The sequence below is a fragment of the Toxoplasma gondii genome, chromosome III (assembly GCF_000006565.2).
Source record: "Toxoplasma gondii ME49 chromosome III, whole genome shotgun sequence".
Classification (NCBI taxonomy): Eukaryota; Apicomplexa; class Conoidasida; order Eucoccidiorida; family Sarcocystidae; genus Toxoplasma; species Toxoplasma gondii.
Window position 1 is genome coordinate 309,086 of NC_031470.1, and position 17,876 is coordinate 326,961.

At 52.1% G+C, this 17,876-nt stretch overlaps 1 protein-coding gene across 1 annotated transcript; it reads right to left on the bottom strand.

Annotated features, from left to right (window-relative positions):
* Positions 1 to 320: 320 nt before the first annotated feature.
* Positions 321 to 15,906, bottom strand: TGME49_275630 (HECT-domain (ubiquitin-transferase) domain-containing protein). The gene is made up of 15 exons (XM_018781729.1): positions 13,067 to 15,906; positions 11,573 to 12,442; positions 10,781 to 11,008; positions 9,434 to 9,513; positions 8,877 to 9,002; positions 7,427 to 8,119; positions 6,881 to 6,983; positions 5,878 to 5,913; positions 5,087 to 5,184; positions 4,593 to 4,640; positions 3,963 to 4,061; positions 2,949 to 3,199; positions 2,343 to 2,512; positions 1,828 to 1,919; positions 321 to 1,220 (listed from the first exon to the last, which is right to left on the bottom strand). The coding sequence occupies exons 1-15, from the start codon at positions 15,051 to 15,053 to the stop codon at positions 972 to 974; spliced, it is 5,130 nt and encodes a 1,709-aa protein (XP_018638225.1). The 5' UTR covers positions 15,054 to 15,906; the 3' UTR covers positions 321 to 971.
* Positions 15,907 to 17,876: the final 1,970 nt, after the last annotated feature.

Here is a 17,876-nt window from a genome sequence, read left to right on the forward strand (position 1 = left end):
ATATATTGTTCTGTTGCCATTGACTTGTGGCAAGAAACACACAAAACCTTTGGTCTCACGGAAATGTAGCGGTTGACTGCATGTTGTGAAAAGCTTATGTTCAGGAATGAGTCTTTCATAAACACGTTTCGGTGCTTGCAGTGCAAACTGTGAATGTTGACTCGGGAAAGCAAACATTCTAACAGCGCGCCCACTGCTCGAAGATTTGTTTTTTTTGTTTCTCACATTAAGGTAGTATTATCACAGGCTCCCCTCCTTATTTGACTCTAGCGTCTTAAGCGCACGGCATTCTCGTCCGCGCAAGACTGTCGCACAGTCGCAGCAGATTTGGGTTGGTTTTGTTTGAATGCAACATGAGAGCGTCTGTTTCCGTTAAGAAGCAACAATGCAACATCCCAAGGCTTTCTGATGTGGTACGATAAATGAAGCCTGTAGCCTCCGTCAGTCGGTACACTGCAGGCGACCTTTCGCGCGTTGGCGGCTTCTGTAGTTGCGGCTGTGTACAAGGAAAAATCACTTTTCTATGGAAATATTTCGCGTAACCTTACGTGACAGCTTCCCAGCATTCCTGGTTCGTGAAATTGATAGCACTCCGGAGGAAGTTGCCTGACTAACAGACGACCGCGAAACTGAAGCGCAGCGCTTAATTAGATCGTCACATGACACGCGGCAAAAAGGGAGAAAGGAAGACTTCCTCTATTCCGCAGACACATAACTCACACGTATCACTCTATCCAAAAGGGCCGCTCATTTATTCTCCTTCTCCCCGAAAACCAGCACGGGCCGCCAAGTGCCGTAGCACGGTGACACTGAAAACTAAAACGCCTGCTCCGTTACAAGCCCGAACGGCAAGCGCGCAGCTCTACATTAATACAAATGTTTAAACACAGAAGGGAAGGACGCGAGTACCGCAGCTTCGGACAAAGAAGCCCTTGTATCGTTTCAATTCGACATCCTCGACGCAATTATCTTTATGACAACCCGAAACCCTCCGCGCCTTCGATAGCTTCCATTAGCCGCTCTCTCAGAACCTCTTTCGATTCATAGGGTGGAAGTTTGAGCAGGTTCACACATGTGCTGCTCGTTGGCAGACGGTGTCGTTCTGGAACTCTGTGGACTGTGAAGGAAGGATGGAGATTGCGGAATCCCAAGAGAGGTGGCCGCGAGCAAGACGTGACGAACATGAGGAACTTGGACCGCTCCTCGCTACTCATTTCCTCCTGACCAAAGAGGAGCAGCACCTCGAAGTGACATTAGAGTTGGTAGCCGCCGCCTTCTCTTTCCCCAGAAAGCAATTTGCATGGGAAGACAGGCCATGCCTACGTGCTCGGTCGACGGACCGCTGTAACCACTGTTTATCCGCGATGTCGGGAACACAGAAACGACGCTCGAAAGCCTACGACTTGTTCAAATCGACTAAGATGCCAGAATCAAGAGTCCTACCGTTCATGTGTAAACGAAACAACAGGTGTAGAGTAGACTTCTTCTCATGAACGTAACGAGGAGCCGCTTCCTCAAGCCCCAAAAGATCAGCATCCTTTGTTTTATCTCCTTGTATTCCCAAATCCCCCGACAGTTGAATCCGACTTCCTGTGCCGCGGAACATGAAACTGCTCGGAAAACAGAAAATGACGTTCCCTATTCGGCCACTATCCTACTTCATGCCATTCTAGCACACGTGGAAATAACTCTCCTTTTGCTTCAGGACCATTACAGAAAGAGGCTACCAGTGAAAGTGCTTGACGAAATATAGCAGCGATCTAGCTGTGCGTGTATGCCTTTCGTCACATTGTTTTTAGAATTAGTTCAACTACTTTCAATACCTACCAGAGTATCCCACAACCAACATATGGTCGGCGAGGAGGCTTCGAACCCTCCGGTGAAGTTCGCATGCGCTCGCAAGTCCGCCACATCGAAACCTGGCGGGAAGAATCTCTAGACAGGACTCGCTTCAGTGACTGTCATCCTTTACGGCATTGGATATGCCCCTCCACCGGAAACATGCACTCCCAAAAACATTTCTCCCGTGACAAAGACAAGCCACTGTAGAGGTGCCACACAACATGCGAAGGTATGTTGTTGTCCGTTCCACAGCGATAGTCGGGACCGCTGTGCGTAAAGCCGGCTCGGTTACTGGAGATCCGCATTCCAGATATGGAAAGAAGCCTGTTTGCTGCACCCGCGAGTCAGGCAGGCACAAACCGTACACAGCTTAGTTATGTCCCTCTGCTCATCTAAGTCGATGCTCGGGTATGTACGTTAGATGCTAACTTCCCGACTGAACTTTGATTTTCTACCTCGCGTCCAGCCATACATCTTTCTCCCGCACTTCCCCGTCTTACCTAGCGGGCTGCCCGAGATCAACAGCTGAAGCTCTGCGGGGCTAAACATCTTCAGCCACTTGAGAGGAATCACCTGGGACAGGCCATTGAGGAAAGCTTGCGTCTGTTTGGCAATCTGCTTCGTGCATTTGAAGTGCGCGACGGCCTGGATGTACCGCAGTTTCGAGTCGCTGTATAGACATCCAAGGAATCAGACGCAGCGCGCCTCCACTGTGACCACTAATTGCGCTTTTGCTCTCGCTGTCAACACGTTGTCACAGTAATTCAGACATTACGCGTAGAAAGATGACTTCTGGTACTCTGAAATCATACTGACGGCGAGAAGGACAATGTGTTTCAAGGAACAGGAGCGATTAGCATGAAACTCGGACACGCTCAGGGATTCAGCGTTCACGATGACCTGGCGCTCACGCTCCAGCCAAGCCTCACTGCTTTGCGCCAGTCTACACTAGGGTTCGGAAGCCACTTCCACAGGAACTAACGCGTCTCTTTTTATTCGATTGAGTTCCACCCTTGTGAACGTTGGGGAGGCTCATGAAGCGTGAACGCAGAGACGGAACTACACAGTTCTGTATCTGTCGTATTCATCCGCGGGCACCTGCGTACTTGGTAACAGGAATGGTTCTTCCGTTTGGAATTAGATCTTCTTCCTCGTTGCTGCCAAAGTCGCCCAACGTGGCGCTGAAGGAGAGGGCAAGGTTTTGGACGTTGTCGGTGTAGTGTTTCAGAAACAGCAGGTTTTTGTGGACAACTGGATCAAGTGCTTGGACGTCGTCCACTTGGTTAGGCCTTCCGAGGAGCAAATTCAAAAAGACGCGATTCAGCTGCGGCTCAATGAGAATTTTTTCGTATATCGCCTGAACGCGCCGACACCAGACCGGCAAACGCGCGGCACATCCACGTAAATGCGTCTGTCTGACCTCGGCAAACCATCTCATGGCTTCAAAAAAACATGTCCTTGGTACTGCATATCATGCACTTGCAGTAGTCCTGCCAAGCCTCGTGCTTCACATAGATTTCATGGAACTTATCAAATTCGCTTGTTTGATCGACAAATAGCGGATAGTAAGCAGTCACTCAAGATTTATCGATCCATCGCACGTGCAATCTAAGGCCCCGTTGTACTCTCACGAGCAACCGTGGTGAGCTTCGTCTCTCACCACCTTAGACAGACAGTCCAGGATTCTGGACATGGCCTTCTCACGCTGCAGACACAGTTGTCTCTCTGCGAGTGACCGCGTTTTTGACGCAGCTGTACAGGCAACCATCAAAGGCGACTGCCAAAGTGAATATCACGATACTTGTACAGAAGGTATGTCTGCTAGGTGTCAACGGATCGGAGTGTTGGCCCAGCACCAGCTTAGCAGCTGGAAGGAGGGTGAGAAGCAAATCTCCCTGGAGATCGATAGATGAAATCGAACGCGCCGCTAAGATTGACGGCCTTGCCAACGACTTTTTCACTAATAAAAACATTCCGCTCTTATTCCTGGAAATACCACACTTCACAACGCCACAACTCTGTACGAAACACTCACCTTTCGAGCGCCATGAAATTGCAAGTGAACGCAGGGGACACGTGAGCAGCTCGCAACCTCGTGCGATGACGTCAATATTGCCTACCTTGCCAACGACTTTACCAAGAGCATTGTAAAGTGCCGTAGGATGTGTATGTGCGAGGTGAACACTTGGGTTCGGATACAGAGAGTTGTCCGACGATGCCTGTAACGGAAACAAAAGCATAGCACTCTTTGAATGAGATCGAAGGTCTCTATCATCGCTTCACAAGGGAAATCTTCTGTCTCCACCCAGTGTGTCTCTCTGCCTGGCGATGCACGCTTTCAGAATTTCCGGACCTACAGACGAGCCTCGCACCGATATTCCGAAGCCCCCTGTGCACGCAGGCCACCGGATTTACTTTTTAAGATTGTATTTCTTCCGTACCAAGGTCGACAAAGTCGAACAGACTGATTTAAACTTTGCGACACACAGATACATATGCGTCCATTTGTCGTTTGAACGGTGTTTAACTTGACATCTCGTCCAGCCGGCTGTGGGATTTTAGACAACCCGACAAACGCTGAGGTCGTCGTCAGCAACTGGAGGAATCCTTTCTTCCCCCGGATAGAGAAAGGCAATAAAAGAGATTTTAGGCCGCATTGCGGAAGACCGTGAGAAACCGAAGCAGCACCAGTATTACTTACAGTCGGAGCAGCTTAGGACTCCTGCATTTTTCACTGGGAGCGCCCCTACCTTGAAGAGTCCGTAGTCGGGATCAAAGACCTTTCGAGACAAGAGCACCTGTGCATCGTTTCCAAAGACACGCAAACGCAAAAGCGGACCCAACAGACGCAGTTCTCGCCACTCGTTTCCGAGGCATCAACTCAGCGTGTCCTCAACAAAAACGCAACGATTTGGTTTTTCCGCATGTCCAGTCCCGGCTGTCTCCTTGAGGCAGGCGTATCGTGTCTCGTTTTCTGAAGCCCTACACACTCCCTCTGGTGGAGTTTAGCGTATGGCCAGGACAAAAGGCAGCCATTCGGTGTCGGCTGGAATTCCTTTAACACCCCAAAAGAATGCAGAAAAAACCAGCCCCTGTGTGCTTCACACAAATCCGCACACTCGTCATCGATAGCCGTGGAAACACCATGTGTCTTGCATGCGCAAAAGGTATGCCAAGAATTTTTAACATTGCATGTAACGTAGGATGCAGCAGAAATCCCCGAACAATCGTTGTGAATACTCACGAGAAACTCCTTGAAGAGTCCGCCGCCGTCGATGCCTTCTTCGGGGACGCCCTCGCCCGTTATGAACTGAATTCGAAAAAAACCCTTGAGGTCGTGCTCTGGAAGAAAGACAAATCGAACTCCACTGAAAGACCAACGTTTGATTCCAGGCTGTACAACTATCACCATATCATCTTTTGGATTCTCCTACGTCCAAAGGCGTCGCACACCTTCTACTCTGCAGACACGCTCCGCAAAGGCCGGTAAATACTAGCAGTTCAGCCTGAAACAGATGCGCCACATGTCCGTGCTTGAACGAATGCTTTACACTGATACATGAAGCCTTTGATTCGAATGCCCTCTCTATATGTATACATGTGTACAGGCATACGTATTTATTTTCACGCATAGATATATACGCAAATGTATGTATATATATGATTAGATAGACACGGGTGCTGTGAGCACATACAAATTTATGCCCGTATTTACCTATGTTAATATCGAACGATCCACGCGCATCTATTCACGCGCACACTGTTCTAGGGTCCGGTCAGCGTGTTCGCGTCTAAATAACTTGATACAGATATGCAAGTATACGTGTGCGGGTATCTTTCACCGCAGTGATTCGCGGACGCACATGCCTATGTAGATAAAGATGAACTCAGAAGTCGACAACCACATCCCTGTCTCTCCTGGAAACCGAGACGCATTTTTTGTCAGTGTATATCAGCGGACTGCATGCCAACCGATCATTTCTGAAAGGCCAGACCCGAACAAAAGGCGAATGGCGTCTCCTTCATTTCCCTTACCGTCGGCATATCCAAGCGCAAAGAGGCCATCCTCAACTGCAAAAGGATTCCGCATTTATGACAGACACGCCAAAACTGCCGCACCCACGTGAGCAGTCAAGTGGCTGAAAGTTGAAGGAAGTTGAAGAGTAGTAAACTCACTCACCACACAGACACTCTGCCACCAGCACAAACGTAAAGAACGGTAGAGAGCAAACGATGTCTAGTTCGCCCTACGAAACCTGCGTGTGTTCAGCCGGTGTCCTCCTGCAAAAGATATTCTCCGTCCCTACTTTGAGAACGACTGCATGCAGACATCTGCATCTCTCCAAATGAGAAGCACACTCTCCGACGTGTCAACGTCTATACGCAAAGGTGGCGTCTCTACAGAGTCGCTTGATTCGGGTCAGAAAATCTGTTGTGCGGAATCTCTGAAGCAAGACGGCCCAGCCCTCATCTTGTCTTTCCGTGCCTGAAAGCCACCAGCCACCGAAAGGCGCCGCGGCTCCGGCCCCCCCTCCGTCAGACCATAACTCAGGCCACCTCGAATCAAACAAGAAGCCTGCTGAGACTCGATGGTGGTATATTCTATTCTTGGGTTCCAGTCTAGAGTCAGAAACACGCCATTCCTCTCCTGTGGACTGGAGGCACTTCCTCCATGTCTTCTTTGAATTTCGTGACAGCCGATCAGCAACTGAGACGTCAAGTACGTCTAAACCGCACAACAATTAATTATGCCCATCTCTGCATCTAAGTTGAGAATCGGTTACAGATGTTAGACGCTATCCTCACAACTACTCTGTGACTTACTAAACCAGCCTGATATCACAAAAGTAGTATATATGGAAAAACTGAGTGTCCCCCCCCCGAGTGGAGGACTCGAGAGAAAAAGCCTTCGTGAAGACGCCTCTTTCTCACGGCCTCTTCATTTGAATGATTTGGAGACCTGAACTTCGCCGTGCACGCGTAATTCACAATTCGTTTACCGAGGCGCCGACGGCATGCATGCGACTCGCGAGCGTACCGATGTAGCCTCGTCTGATCTCGTGGAGGCTGCGATCAAAAGGCATCTGGTGAAAGGCGTCTCTGAATCGGAGGCGGTCCGCGTTGATTTTGTCGTAAAAAACCTGAAAAAAAAGACAGACATGTGACCATGGAAACGAGCGTCCGATAATGGGGCTTGCAGGGAAAACGAGAGAAAGCATACAAAGACTCGACGTGCCTTTCCAGCCAGAAATGCTCTGGAAGCGCGTGCTCGCAGCCTCAGCAAAGACCCTTCAGCACCTTGCGAGGATAAAAAGATCGACAGAACGAAAGAAAACGAACTGCCGCAAATACAGAAGAGAAACACACCACACTACGAGACACAGACGAATGAAAAAACCGTCTAGTGACAAAAGAAACACGCGAAGGTAGCATCTCGCTTTCTATCTGTCCCTCTCCTTCTATCTTCCCACCTATCTCAGTATGTCCCTTTCTGTCTCCCTCTCTCTACCCCATCAATCTATCTCTCTCCATCTCTCTCTGTCTGTCAGTTTTTCAGTCCGTTTCTTGATTTCCGGACACTTACGAGGACTCGGTCTTCAAAGGCCATTGTATGGGGAAGCTCTGTGAGGAGGGCAGCGAGTATTTTTTCGGCGTGCTTCACTCCTGTGTTTGCAACTCTCTCCAAGCCCTCTGTGGCTGCCTCTTCTGCGCGGGGTGGTGGGGCGAAAGAGGCGTCGAGCTGGGCGAGGCGCTCCTGCTGGTGGAGCAGAGCCTTGCTCTTCAAAAGGTACATCGTGTCGGGGAGAATCCAGGACGTTTCTGGGAGGAAATGGAGGCGACTGTTACGGTCGAAGAGCTGTCGAACGAGGGTTGTGAGGACGCCACGCAGAGAAGAAGAGTGCGACCTCGAGAGCCCCCTCCGGCGTTCCTCGCCTGACCGAGAGTGGCGGCCCAGACGCTCGGCGCCGAGGCCCGAAACCCCGGGAGAGACCACAGCAGCCCACGCATTTGAGAGAGAAGAAATGGGAGCTCTGAGGGCAGAAATCGACGGCGGTGAGGAGACACTCGGCGTATAGCACGCTTGGAGGAGCTTCCACGCAACTTTATTCAGGGTCAGCGACAACCACTGGAAGTCCGAAGCCGTCAGAAGGGGAGAGCTGGAAAGAGGCGCCAAAGAAGAAGAGGAAGAAGACGAAGAGGAAGAAGATGCAGGCGGGCGAAAACCAGGGAGCGGAGCAGAGCGCGACGTCTCCACCAGTTCAGAGTCGTACATGAGCTGCAGGAGGCGGAGAGAGAACACCAAAGTGGGCGCGTGTTTCTGTTTCCTGAGAACTTCCCCAAGTATCGGATTGCATTTCTTCTTGATGTGTTTAGGCTCCATATGTTTTCCATGACTTCGGCAAGCGCACGAAGGAGAGCAAAGAACTGCAAAACTTCCGAACTTCCCTTTCCGTGCGTTGACCACGCACAGGGTTCGAAGCCATGCAGGAGCGAGTGAAACTGGAAATCTACGTCGATACACCCGAAAGTGGAAAAGAAAGGAGAAATAGCGAAGGAGAGGAGCTGCTGCCAAGAGAGCGCAGCAGTCAGGCGCCGGAAGAACGATCGCGGGAGGGGTCCAGAACACAAAAACGCAAAACCCAATTCACAGAAAGCCTGCAATCACATGTTCGATTGGCACTAACTCGCGGATAGACAACGCCTGACGAACGGCAGCTTGTAAGAAGATCACTCCAACCCAGGATGGTGGAGAGTCACATCCGGCATTCGTCGCCCTGACCTGAGGACCGAACTCCGCGGCTCTCTCACCCGCGCAGCCTCTCAACAAGTAGAGAGCAAGGAATGTTCACACCGCGGAAGACCTGGTGTACTGCGTCACTCGAGCGCGAACAAGAAACAAGCCCAGATCCTGAGAATATATGCATTCCCTTGGAGCGCACAGACGCGGAAAGCGACCAATCACCACACGCATTCAAGCGTGTAAGCGAAAAAAACGACCTCAGTGACAGGACTGCACATTCGAGGCAACCCACCTCGAGTTGATACTGCAGAAGCGTGCAAGCCGCACGGAGCACCTGGCCGAGAGGAGCGTCGAAGAATGGCGCCGGTCCCAGGCGTCTAAGAAACTGATCGACGTCGCCGCCGCACTCCGCATCGAACTGGTGAAAGACGCAACGTGCAAATCGGGAAGCGAGAAATGAAGAAAAGACCACATGACACAAGCAGACACGCGGATGAATGACAAAACACAGAGCAAAAACGATTCATCCAGAGAAGACCTGCAGAACAAGACGACCAGCGGAAGACAGAGACAGACAGACAAAGACAATGCGGAGAGAGAGATAGGGAGAGCCAAAAGAAGAAACAGGAGCAGGCGAGAGAGGAAAGGATAATGCAGGTCAAACAGAACACACCAACAGGAAGAAGCAAGACGCCGAGGACAAGAGCCGTAGACAGGAAAGCAACAAAGCAGTCAACACAGCAGCGAACGTCTCGCGAGGCGCTTCTTGAGTTCAGAGCCCCCCTGGAAAAGCGAAATCAGGTAAAGGGAAAAACCTTGAAAACAATAAACGAAAAGATCAGAACTTACGACGTGTCGGATGACAGGGAGGAGATGAGTGGAGAGAGACGTGTTCATGGCTAGCGCGTTCAGAATGAGTCGATCGACGCCTGCGGAAAATGCAGACCCGGAAAAACGCAAAAAAACATATTTGCTGTATTCTTTATAAATACCTTTCACCCACTTGTTCCCGCGACAGTTGCCCTCCGATGAAGAAGGCGAACCTGTGCCTCACCTCACTCCTTCGCGACAAATGCAAACGCACGCAGCTCTTCCTCTGATTTGTCTGCGTTGGACCTAGAACCTACGAACGCAATGGCTTGATTAAATAGAGAGGAAACTAGAGCGGACAGCCACGCTGCAGCTAAAGTTCTTTCTTCCAAGAACAACAGAGACGGGGAATCCGCAGCACAGAAAGATCAATTAGATTCTGCATTCAGAGCGCCTCAAGGCTTAACTTTTGCACTTCGCGTTCTACACAGCTTCGAATGGCGCCACTGTTTTACGCTTCCACCTTGCAAGACCCAAACAGAAGTCTGTCAAATACGGTTCTTTCGAATGAATGTTCGAACACATGACGCGGTGTTGGAAGTGACACCATCTCAAAAAACAGTGGTTCGTTACTATTTACGTCAACAACATGTCAATAAACATCAACAAAGACTAAGTCAGTTGGCTACCATCACGACGCTGAGGATTGAACGGAGTATCTCGAGTGAAGGCTTTCTACACAGGCGGACAAGCACTACGGGGCCTAATCCGCTTAATACGATGGCCTGGAAAAACCCGCGAGGACGAGGTAAAGGAAAAGGAGACCCGGACCCCGCCTTCGGCCCCCCACCCTCCCCACCTCGTGATAGGTGTCTCCACGAAGCGGAGAGGAAGTATGCGTGGAGGCGCTGCATTTCAGTGGTAGTATGAAAACAAATGAACCGCAAATGCGGAACCGCATAATTCAGATCGAATACACAGACACAGTACAGTGCCTAGGATACTGAATATGGTTCCAAAGAAAGGCTGTTTCTTTGCGGTTCTTGGTGGTGTCGTTGGTGAGAGAGCCCCAGAGAGGCCACACGGGGTTGCAGCATATTGACACGCGTTGTGATTTTCTTCATTGGACATTCTTTTTCGTGAAAAAACACTTCCCCATAGTTTATCAGTCTTACTTCTAGGAGTTCAAAATACAAACTAGGTATCTCCAATGCATCTTTCCTATGTATTCTTAAAGAACACGCATGTAAAGATATTCCTGGCTGTAGAGGTTTTGAGCGAGTCAAGACAGAAAGCTTCCCGCGAGATTGAGATCCGCACTCTGTAGACTCTAAATAGAACACGCTCGTTACCCTTGTTAGCATAGCCTTTTGACCGCGCACTGACCTATGGCAGGTTCTGAGCCGCCATCTGCAGATGGGTCCGCGGCACTGGCATTGAAAGCTGTCATGGTGTCTTCGGTTTCGTCCTCAGAAGACTCTTCTTCAGACGGCTCTTCGCGTGCAGAGAGACTTTCGCCCGCCTCGCCTTGCGGCGCTGTGTCTACTCGTGTGTCCGCACTCGGGCATGCGCACAGAGAGGGAGGGAAAAAGATACGCAGAAGGGGAGGAAACCCTGCAGAAGATCAGACAGTTTAGGAAAGTCGAGAAGAGTCGAGGAAAATGCGATCAGACCAAAAAGTTGCGCCCATAATACTCGGTTGCGAATACAACGTTGTGCCCCCGCATTTGACGGTCCAAACTGTAAGAAACAAAGAACTCCCTACCCAGACACGCCGGGCGTGGTTCGCTTCAATGCTCACGACAGAGTACTGGATTGGATACCCAGGAAACTGCGTTTCCATCAAAGGGCATCAGAAAAACTTAGGTGGAAAGACGCAACGCGAGGTGCAGAGACAATACAGACGCGCATACAAATCTACCGTAAACAGACAGTGAGAAGGCAACGCATGCGCGCAGACACCAATGCCGAAAAGCAGACGAAGCCATTGTAGAGAGGTCTCTGCAAAAGAAAGGATGTGGAAAAACCTATGTTATACGCCTATAAACAAATATACATATACACGTATATATATACTTACATGTTTCACTGCATTTCAATTTGAACATCAGAGGAGCAAAGTGAGTGTGTGGATCGGTTTGCAGTTGGACATTCAACGAATTTTTTCCTTTTTCTCACGATTTGGTGGGTCTTCATCGGCGCAGTCGAAGAGGGCACGGAGAACTGCGGGCGTCATGAGGAGGCGCAGCTGGCGCCTGAGGGCAGCGTCGATCCCGGGTTCTTTTTCTCCTTGTGTTTCGCCTGTCTGTTGTTCCTCGGAGCTCAAAACGCTCTGCCGCAGCAGTTCGTCGTGGGCAAAGGTTGCAGCCCAACACAGAACGCATAACAGCGTTCTCTGCGCAGCTTTGTCTTCCTGGCCGCCCCCCTCTTTGTCTCCTCGGTTCTTCGCCCAGTCGCGCGAGTCTGGATCCCCGACCTCGATCTGGTTGTGCAGCAGACCTAACGCGTTCCCTGCCAAGCAGAGAACGAGCGGACTCTTCCTCACCTGCACTAACTCGCCTTCCCGACCGTTTGCCGCCTCGGCCTCAGTCCGCACTCTCCTGGAAACGTCTTTCGTCACCAAATCGCGAATTTGTTGCTCGGCCTCGCGGAGCCGACGACTCGCTGTCTGGCCTTCAAGCTGCTTCGCCGCGGGCGGCTCGCCTCCCAGGGCTCCACGAGAAGGAAGAGTGACAACGGTGGATTTGGGCAGAGCCCCCCGATGTTTCGGGGAAAGCTGGGGTAGCTGAAGCATCTGAAGAAGCGACTGAAGCGCGTCGCATCCCGCTACGGAGCTCAGCATGCGGCCGAGAACGAGGGTCAGGAAGCGCGTGCGCCGCCTCCACTTTTCGCTCTCATCGTCTGCGAGCAGCGGGAGCCGAGAGGCAGTCAAAACAGAGGGAGAGGAAGAAGACAAAGGCGATGGAGGCGGCCCCGTGGCGTCGAAAACCGGAACCAGACACGGAGCGCCAAAAAGGTGGACGAGAAACTCCAGCTCGCCGCTCACGTCTAAAAAAACGGAAAAAGCACACAGGAAAGATGGAGGGACGAACTAAGAAAAGAAATGCGGACAAAAGACACGGGCTGGCGAAGCATCCGAAAAAGGGGCAGGAACGAGCGGCAAGAGACAAAAGCGGGAACATCAGATAGAACGGAAACGTGGATGCCACGACTACGAGGGAAGAAGGAAAGACTGGTGACAAGGTAACAGTGCCGTCGCTGTAGCTGTTGGTGAACGCGAGATCGACAGGTGTTTTCCAAATTCGACAGCGCAGAACTCAGAACTTCGCTGTATGGCGCGTTTTAACAAGCTATAGGCAAGAGACTTTGAAACTACACTCTCCAGCGAAAAAGCGACTCTGAATTGACAACGGCGGAGAAATAGGCAAAACTCCGTCGCGAAGGCCAGGGACATTCCCCACCGACTCGATCGAGAGAGCGGACCTGGCTCCTGAGAGAGATTCAGCCGCTTTGATCTTTAGTGTAGTTCAGTGAACACCTTCCCTTTCATCAAAGGATATGACTGATTTCAGAAAAAGTCGAACCAGAGAGGAAAAGGCCTGTCAAACCGGTGAGCGCCGAGGCCCCTAGAGGGTGGCCAGATGCTCAGAGTGATCCTAAATCGTTCCTTACCATCTGCTGCTCTGCATACGCACAACCATGTTTCGACGGCCGCAGCGAGGTCCCGCTCCCGTCGGTCTGAAATGGTTCGTCCTTCGCCACAGATCGCACCCTCCTCGACTTCGGCCGGAGTCGTCATCGCGTCTGCCAGAGCGTCTCCGAGCATGGCTGCTAGCGGGCCTCCGCCGACAGCCCGCCAGCTGCGCAGCAGGCGAGAGAGCCCACCGGCGTCCGAGGAGTTGGGGAGGATTTCTGCGACTCGATCGCTCTCCAACGAATCCCCCGATGCAGACGCAGAGGCGACAGCGAGAAGAATATCCCGGACGCTTCGAATCCAGTGCCACAGCTCCTGAACTCCTTTCTCCGGCGTCTCCGGACCCGCAGGCAGCAAGAAAAAGGGCGGATCCGACGCACCCACGCTTCGCCTTCCTGCAAGCAAATTGCTGGCCACATCCACGCCCTCTTCCGCGTTCTCTTGCCCCCCCAAAAGGGCGCTTGGTCTCTCGCCCAGGCCCCCGGACTCCCCCGCCCCTACGCCCCCAGAAGTCGCAGGTTCCTTCTTCCCGTTCGTCGCGGCATTGTCGTCTGTTCTCGCGAATGTCCGCAGGGACGAGGCGAGGACGCTGCCTCTCCAGCCGCATGCAGGCCTCAAGTGCACCCATGAGAACGCGCTGAGGCCCGCGACTCGTCGCGGGGGCTCGTCCCCGCTATTTCCGTTCTCTAGGCCGAGGAGCCGGGTCATCTTGTCCTGCTTCAAACCCCACTCGGTGCGCATCTCCCGCGTGCCAAGACTTCCCCTGCCCCCAAACAGAGAGACGGTTGCCGGCGCAGCAGTCACGGACGAGTCGCAGGCCGCGGGGGATCGATCCCTGCTGCCTTCTGAGGCTTGGGGAACAAGAAAACGGGGTGGCAGCAGAGACGCGGGAGCCTCGTTGCTGAAGAGAACAGCGCGGTAGCGGAGAGCAGCGCACTGCAGCAAGAGGCGCAACTCTGTGGTGGCCAAAAGCTGAAGAAAACGAGGCTCATGCGGCAGACGGTCTCGCGCAGAGGCTCTGGTGGAAGGCGCATGACTCGAAGAATCTGGGGCTTGCGAGGTTAGAGGTGGAGCAGGTGTCTGCTCGGTTGAGCGCAGCTCTTCCGCCGCGAGAGGGAAGAGACAGGTATTGATTGATGCGCGAGTTGCATCCTCCATCTCCACGTCGAAGGGCGCCTGTCTCCTCGAAGCGTTGCATGTGCCACAGAGCCGTCCGTGTATCGCGTGGTCTTCTCCGAGATTCAGCACCCAGTCACACAGGAGGGCGAGTCGCGCGACGTCGTCGGTAAACACCGTCGTTCCACCGGCATAAAAGGTGACTTGCATCCCTCCTGAACTCCGCTCTTGAGCGAGTGTCCGCGCCGCGCAGTCCGACTTGTTTCCTGCTTCTCCGACGGTTGCAAGCGTCGACGCGTCGCCGGCTGTCGGCACCTCCAGCTCGCGGGTCTGACGCCCCCCCTGACTCCGCGAGGGGCTCCGCCTCCTCTGGCCATCTTCGTCCGGATCGAAGAAGAACGCAAGTTGCCGGATGAGCCTCGGCAAAGCGCGTTGAATGCAGAGTGCACGGCGGGCTGCAGGCTGCCCGTGTGTATGCGTTTCACAGCTCTTCCCCTCAAATCGAGTTCGGCGCCCTGTCTCTGAGGCTCCGCTGCCCGTGCCGTCCTCCGCCCCTGCAAGGAGGCCAGCAACAGCGGCATCGAAGGCGCGCCGGTGGTCCCCCTTCGTTTGCCTTCGAACGAAAGAAGATCTCCAGCACCTCTGGACTTTTAAGGCAGCGTCCACAGACCTGCGATGCTGCTCTCGCAGTTGCCTCTCTCGACGCTGGAACTCGAGCAAGGAGGAGCGACAGGCGGCGCCGGAGGAGCCAGCGACCCCGGCTGCAAGGCGCCCGCGGACGAAGGCCGGACGCGAGGCGCCAGAAAGATCGATCCTTCGGTTGGAAGAGTGCGTAAAGTCCGAGAACATGGTGGAAAAAGCGAGACCTTTGCGACTCACAGAGACAAGACGGCCGTCTGCTCCGACAAAGGGTGCCGGACCAGACGTCGCCGCGAGCGTCCACAGATGCCTCACACGCTCAGTAGGCAAGACAAATTAGGGAGGAGTGAGAGGAAGACAAAGCAACGACAGAGGAAGGAGGGAGGCAGGGACAGAGCACGTGAGTTCTCCGACACAAGGCGGAAACAGCAAACGGGTTCGCGGTCCGAAACTGAAGAGCTGTAGAGAGCTGCCACAAGTTTAGGACCACGATTCCCTCTTAGGCACGCTCTGTGACGTGCCCGCCTGCGGCGGGTGAGCGACAACAGAAAATCCAGGTTCTTTCTGTGGCTTGGTCGGACTTCGAGGCTTCGGTATAGTCTCGGAGTTTCAGAAATGACGCGGTCGCTGCTTTGACAACATGAGAGCGTGTGAAAGGGTTTACGACGACGAAGAAACGAGACGGGGGGGGTTCGGCCAACACCAGAGCGCGAGCAAGGAAGACGGATGAGACAGGAGCGGGAGGCTGACTTCAGCAATGCCGGAAATAACGCGGGATCTCTGAAAGTTAGCTATGAACTGGGAGAGTGGTTTTTCCTTAGAAAGACAAAAAGCAGTGTTTCCCTGGAAGATCCGTTTTAAAACAGAACGTTTTCGACGGTACTGTGTATGGGCCCCGACTAGGAACATAGCCGCGTTCGAATGGCCAGCGTTTCTCTCTTAGGAATCTGAATGGAAACATCCTCCCGTCAAGGAATCTGTCCTCCTCAAAAAGACCGACTTTTAGTTAGCAGTGGTTAAGATTTTACGTGTAGTCAAGCATACTTGTGCCTCTTCTCGAAGCGGTTCCTGCACAACGAAACGTTTCAGCATCAGAGGGTGTGTCTGCCTGTCTCGCTGTTGCGTGCATGTTACGCGCGGACACAGTCACTATTTCGTTGGCCTCGGTGACATTTCACGATCAGAAGTTCGGTTCTTGTGAAAAAGAAGGCGAACAACGCCCTCAAAAAGACCCATTCCACATGTTTTTGATTGCGAAGTCCTTTTCTTCGAGGATTGAGCCTTTGGTTCCTGTCTCTAGTGCCTCGCTTCTCCGCTGATCGTAGTTCGTTTCAGAGTCTGTGTAGAGGCGCGCTGGACAGCGGGAGCACGCCAGCCGCCATCTGCTGCCGGAAACTCCGCCACGCTAATGACAAGTTACCGCTTTCTCGGTAAAGAAAATTCAAGGGCAATACGATGAAAGCACGTTTAAACTTCACACTGGGTTCGTTTAATGTTAACTTACTACAGACCATCGGAGCGACGATAATCTACCATGTAACTCCGTTCATGGAAATCAAGAGCTGAGCTTAGAAAAAGAAATTGTTCTTCGCGAAGTAACTTACCGCAAACTGTCCCGGAAACGAGTTGACGGCAACCTGCCCGGTGTGTTGTACAGCAGATGTCAGGTTCGATGAGTACCGGTTCGAACATAGCCTTTCCTCCTTGAGTTTTTGCGTAGTTCTTTTTTGTGAAGGAGGAGCCATTTAATGAATTCGTCGCGAAATCCGCTCCGATAGAAAGCAGCATAACAGTTGCAGGAGTGCTGACCTCCGAGACAGTGCCAAAACACGAGCGTCCTGCAGAACGCCATAACTCAGATCGAATGAAAAGACATTATAGTTCCGACGATAAAAAAACGGGATACGACCCACGTCATCAGATACAGATAATCAAGTTCCGTATTATTGCGGACATTGTAGTACCTCGGATACCGAATCCGACTCCAATCAGGAGATACAGACAATCAAATTCTCTATAATAGCCGACACCGTAGTACCTCGGTTTCTGAATGTGACTCCAGACGTGAGTCACAGACAACCAAGTTCTGTATGATTACCGTACACCGCCGCAGGGCACAGCGAGTCCAAGAGCAAACATGAGTAAGAAAACCTTTTTTACAGGTCACCGGGCCCTTCAAAACGGGTGTACGTAGTTATCTGGGCAATATAATTAGGGTGGTCGTGTGCGGTTAATTCTGGAAAGTGCGTCGTGTTCCAGAAGGTTGAAACGTTGGCATTTCAAGAATACTCTCGCCGATGTGCCCGATGAAGGGGTGCAATACGTGTCATCGTCTGAGTAAAGCCCTACTACCTGCCTCCTGGATTGAGCAAGCATTCATCTTCGTATTTTGAGTCCTCGATGATGTTCATAACAGTGCATTCAGCGTGCCTCCCACTGTCGGAAGCAGCTCCTATTATATGACCCCGTGAACATTTTTACAGGCCTGGTATCCACTACCGTTCACTTCTTCGAGATTCGGACCCCTTGCGATTGACCAAAACACACACTGTAATAGGCCCGCTTGGGTCGGCAGCAATGAGAGGCAGGCGAGACTTTCTTCGAAAAAAGAACTGCCGTGTATCTCCCGTTAACATGTGCACGGATCCCAACTGCCAGAGCAAGACGGCGGCAGCACTGTGCATCGTCCGAGGCGTGCAGATACTTACCATGTAGCGTCCCAAGAGAGAGTTAATAGGAATCCAGTGGCTTGAAACAGTGTACCCTTTCAGGTTCTGCTCTGTAAAACGCGTACATATATATGTATATAGGAACTGCGGTTGAGGAAGGACGGAAGGACTTCGTGCCTGGGTTGAATACACAATAGTGTTTGTCTGAATAGGTATCTACGATGGAAACGCGTAAAAAGTCTGCACACGGGCACACCCTCTATTTTGCCGCTAACAATTCGTCGAGTGGTCAAGCGTGGACTATAACCGCTGGTCGAAACTGACGCTGCAGGTGGGAATTGGTTCCTACATCTAACGGTTGGGA

Coding starts and splice junctions, on each gene's coding strand:
- TGME49_275630 (XM_018781729.1), bottom strand. CDS start 15,053: ATGTTCTCGGACTTTACGCACTCTTCCAACCGAAGGATCGATCTTTCT. Junction 9,514..10,780: donor CGGCTCAGAACCTGCCATAG/GTCAGTGCGCGG, acceptor CATTTTCCGCAG/GCGTCGATCGACTCATTCTG. Junction 6,984..7,426: donor CCTTTGAAGACCGAGTCCTC/GTAAGTGTCCGG, acceptor CTTTTTTTTCAG/GTTTTTTACGACAAAATCAA.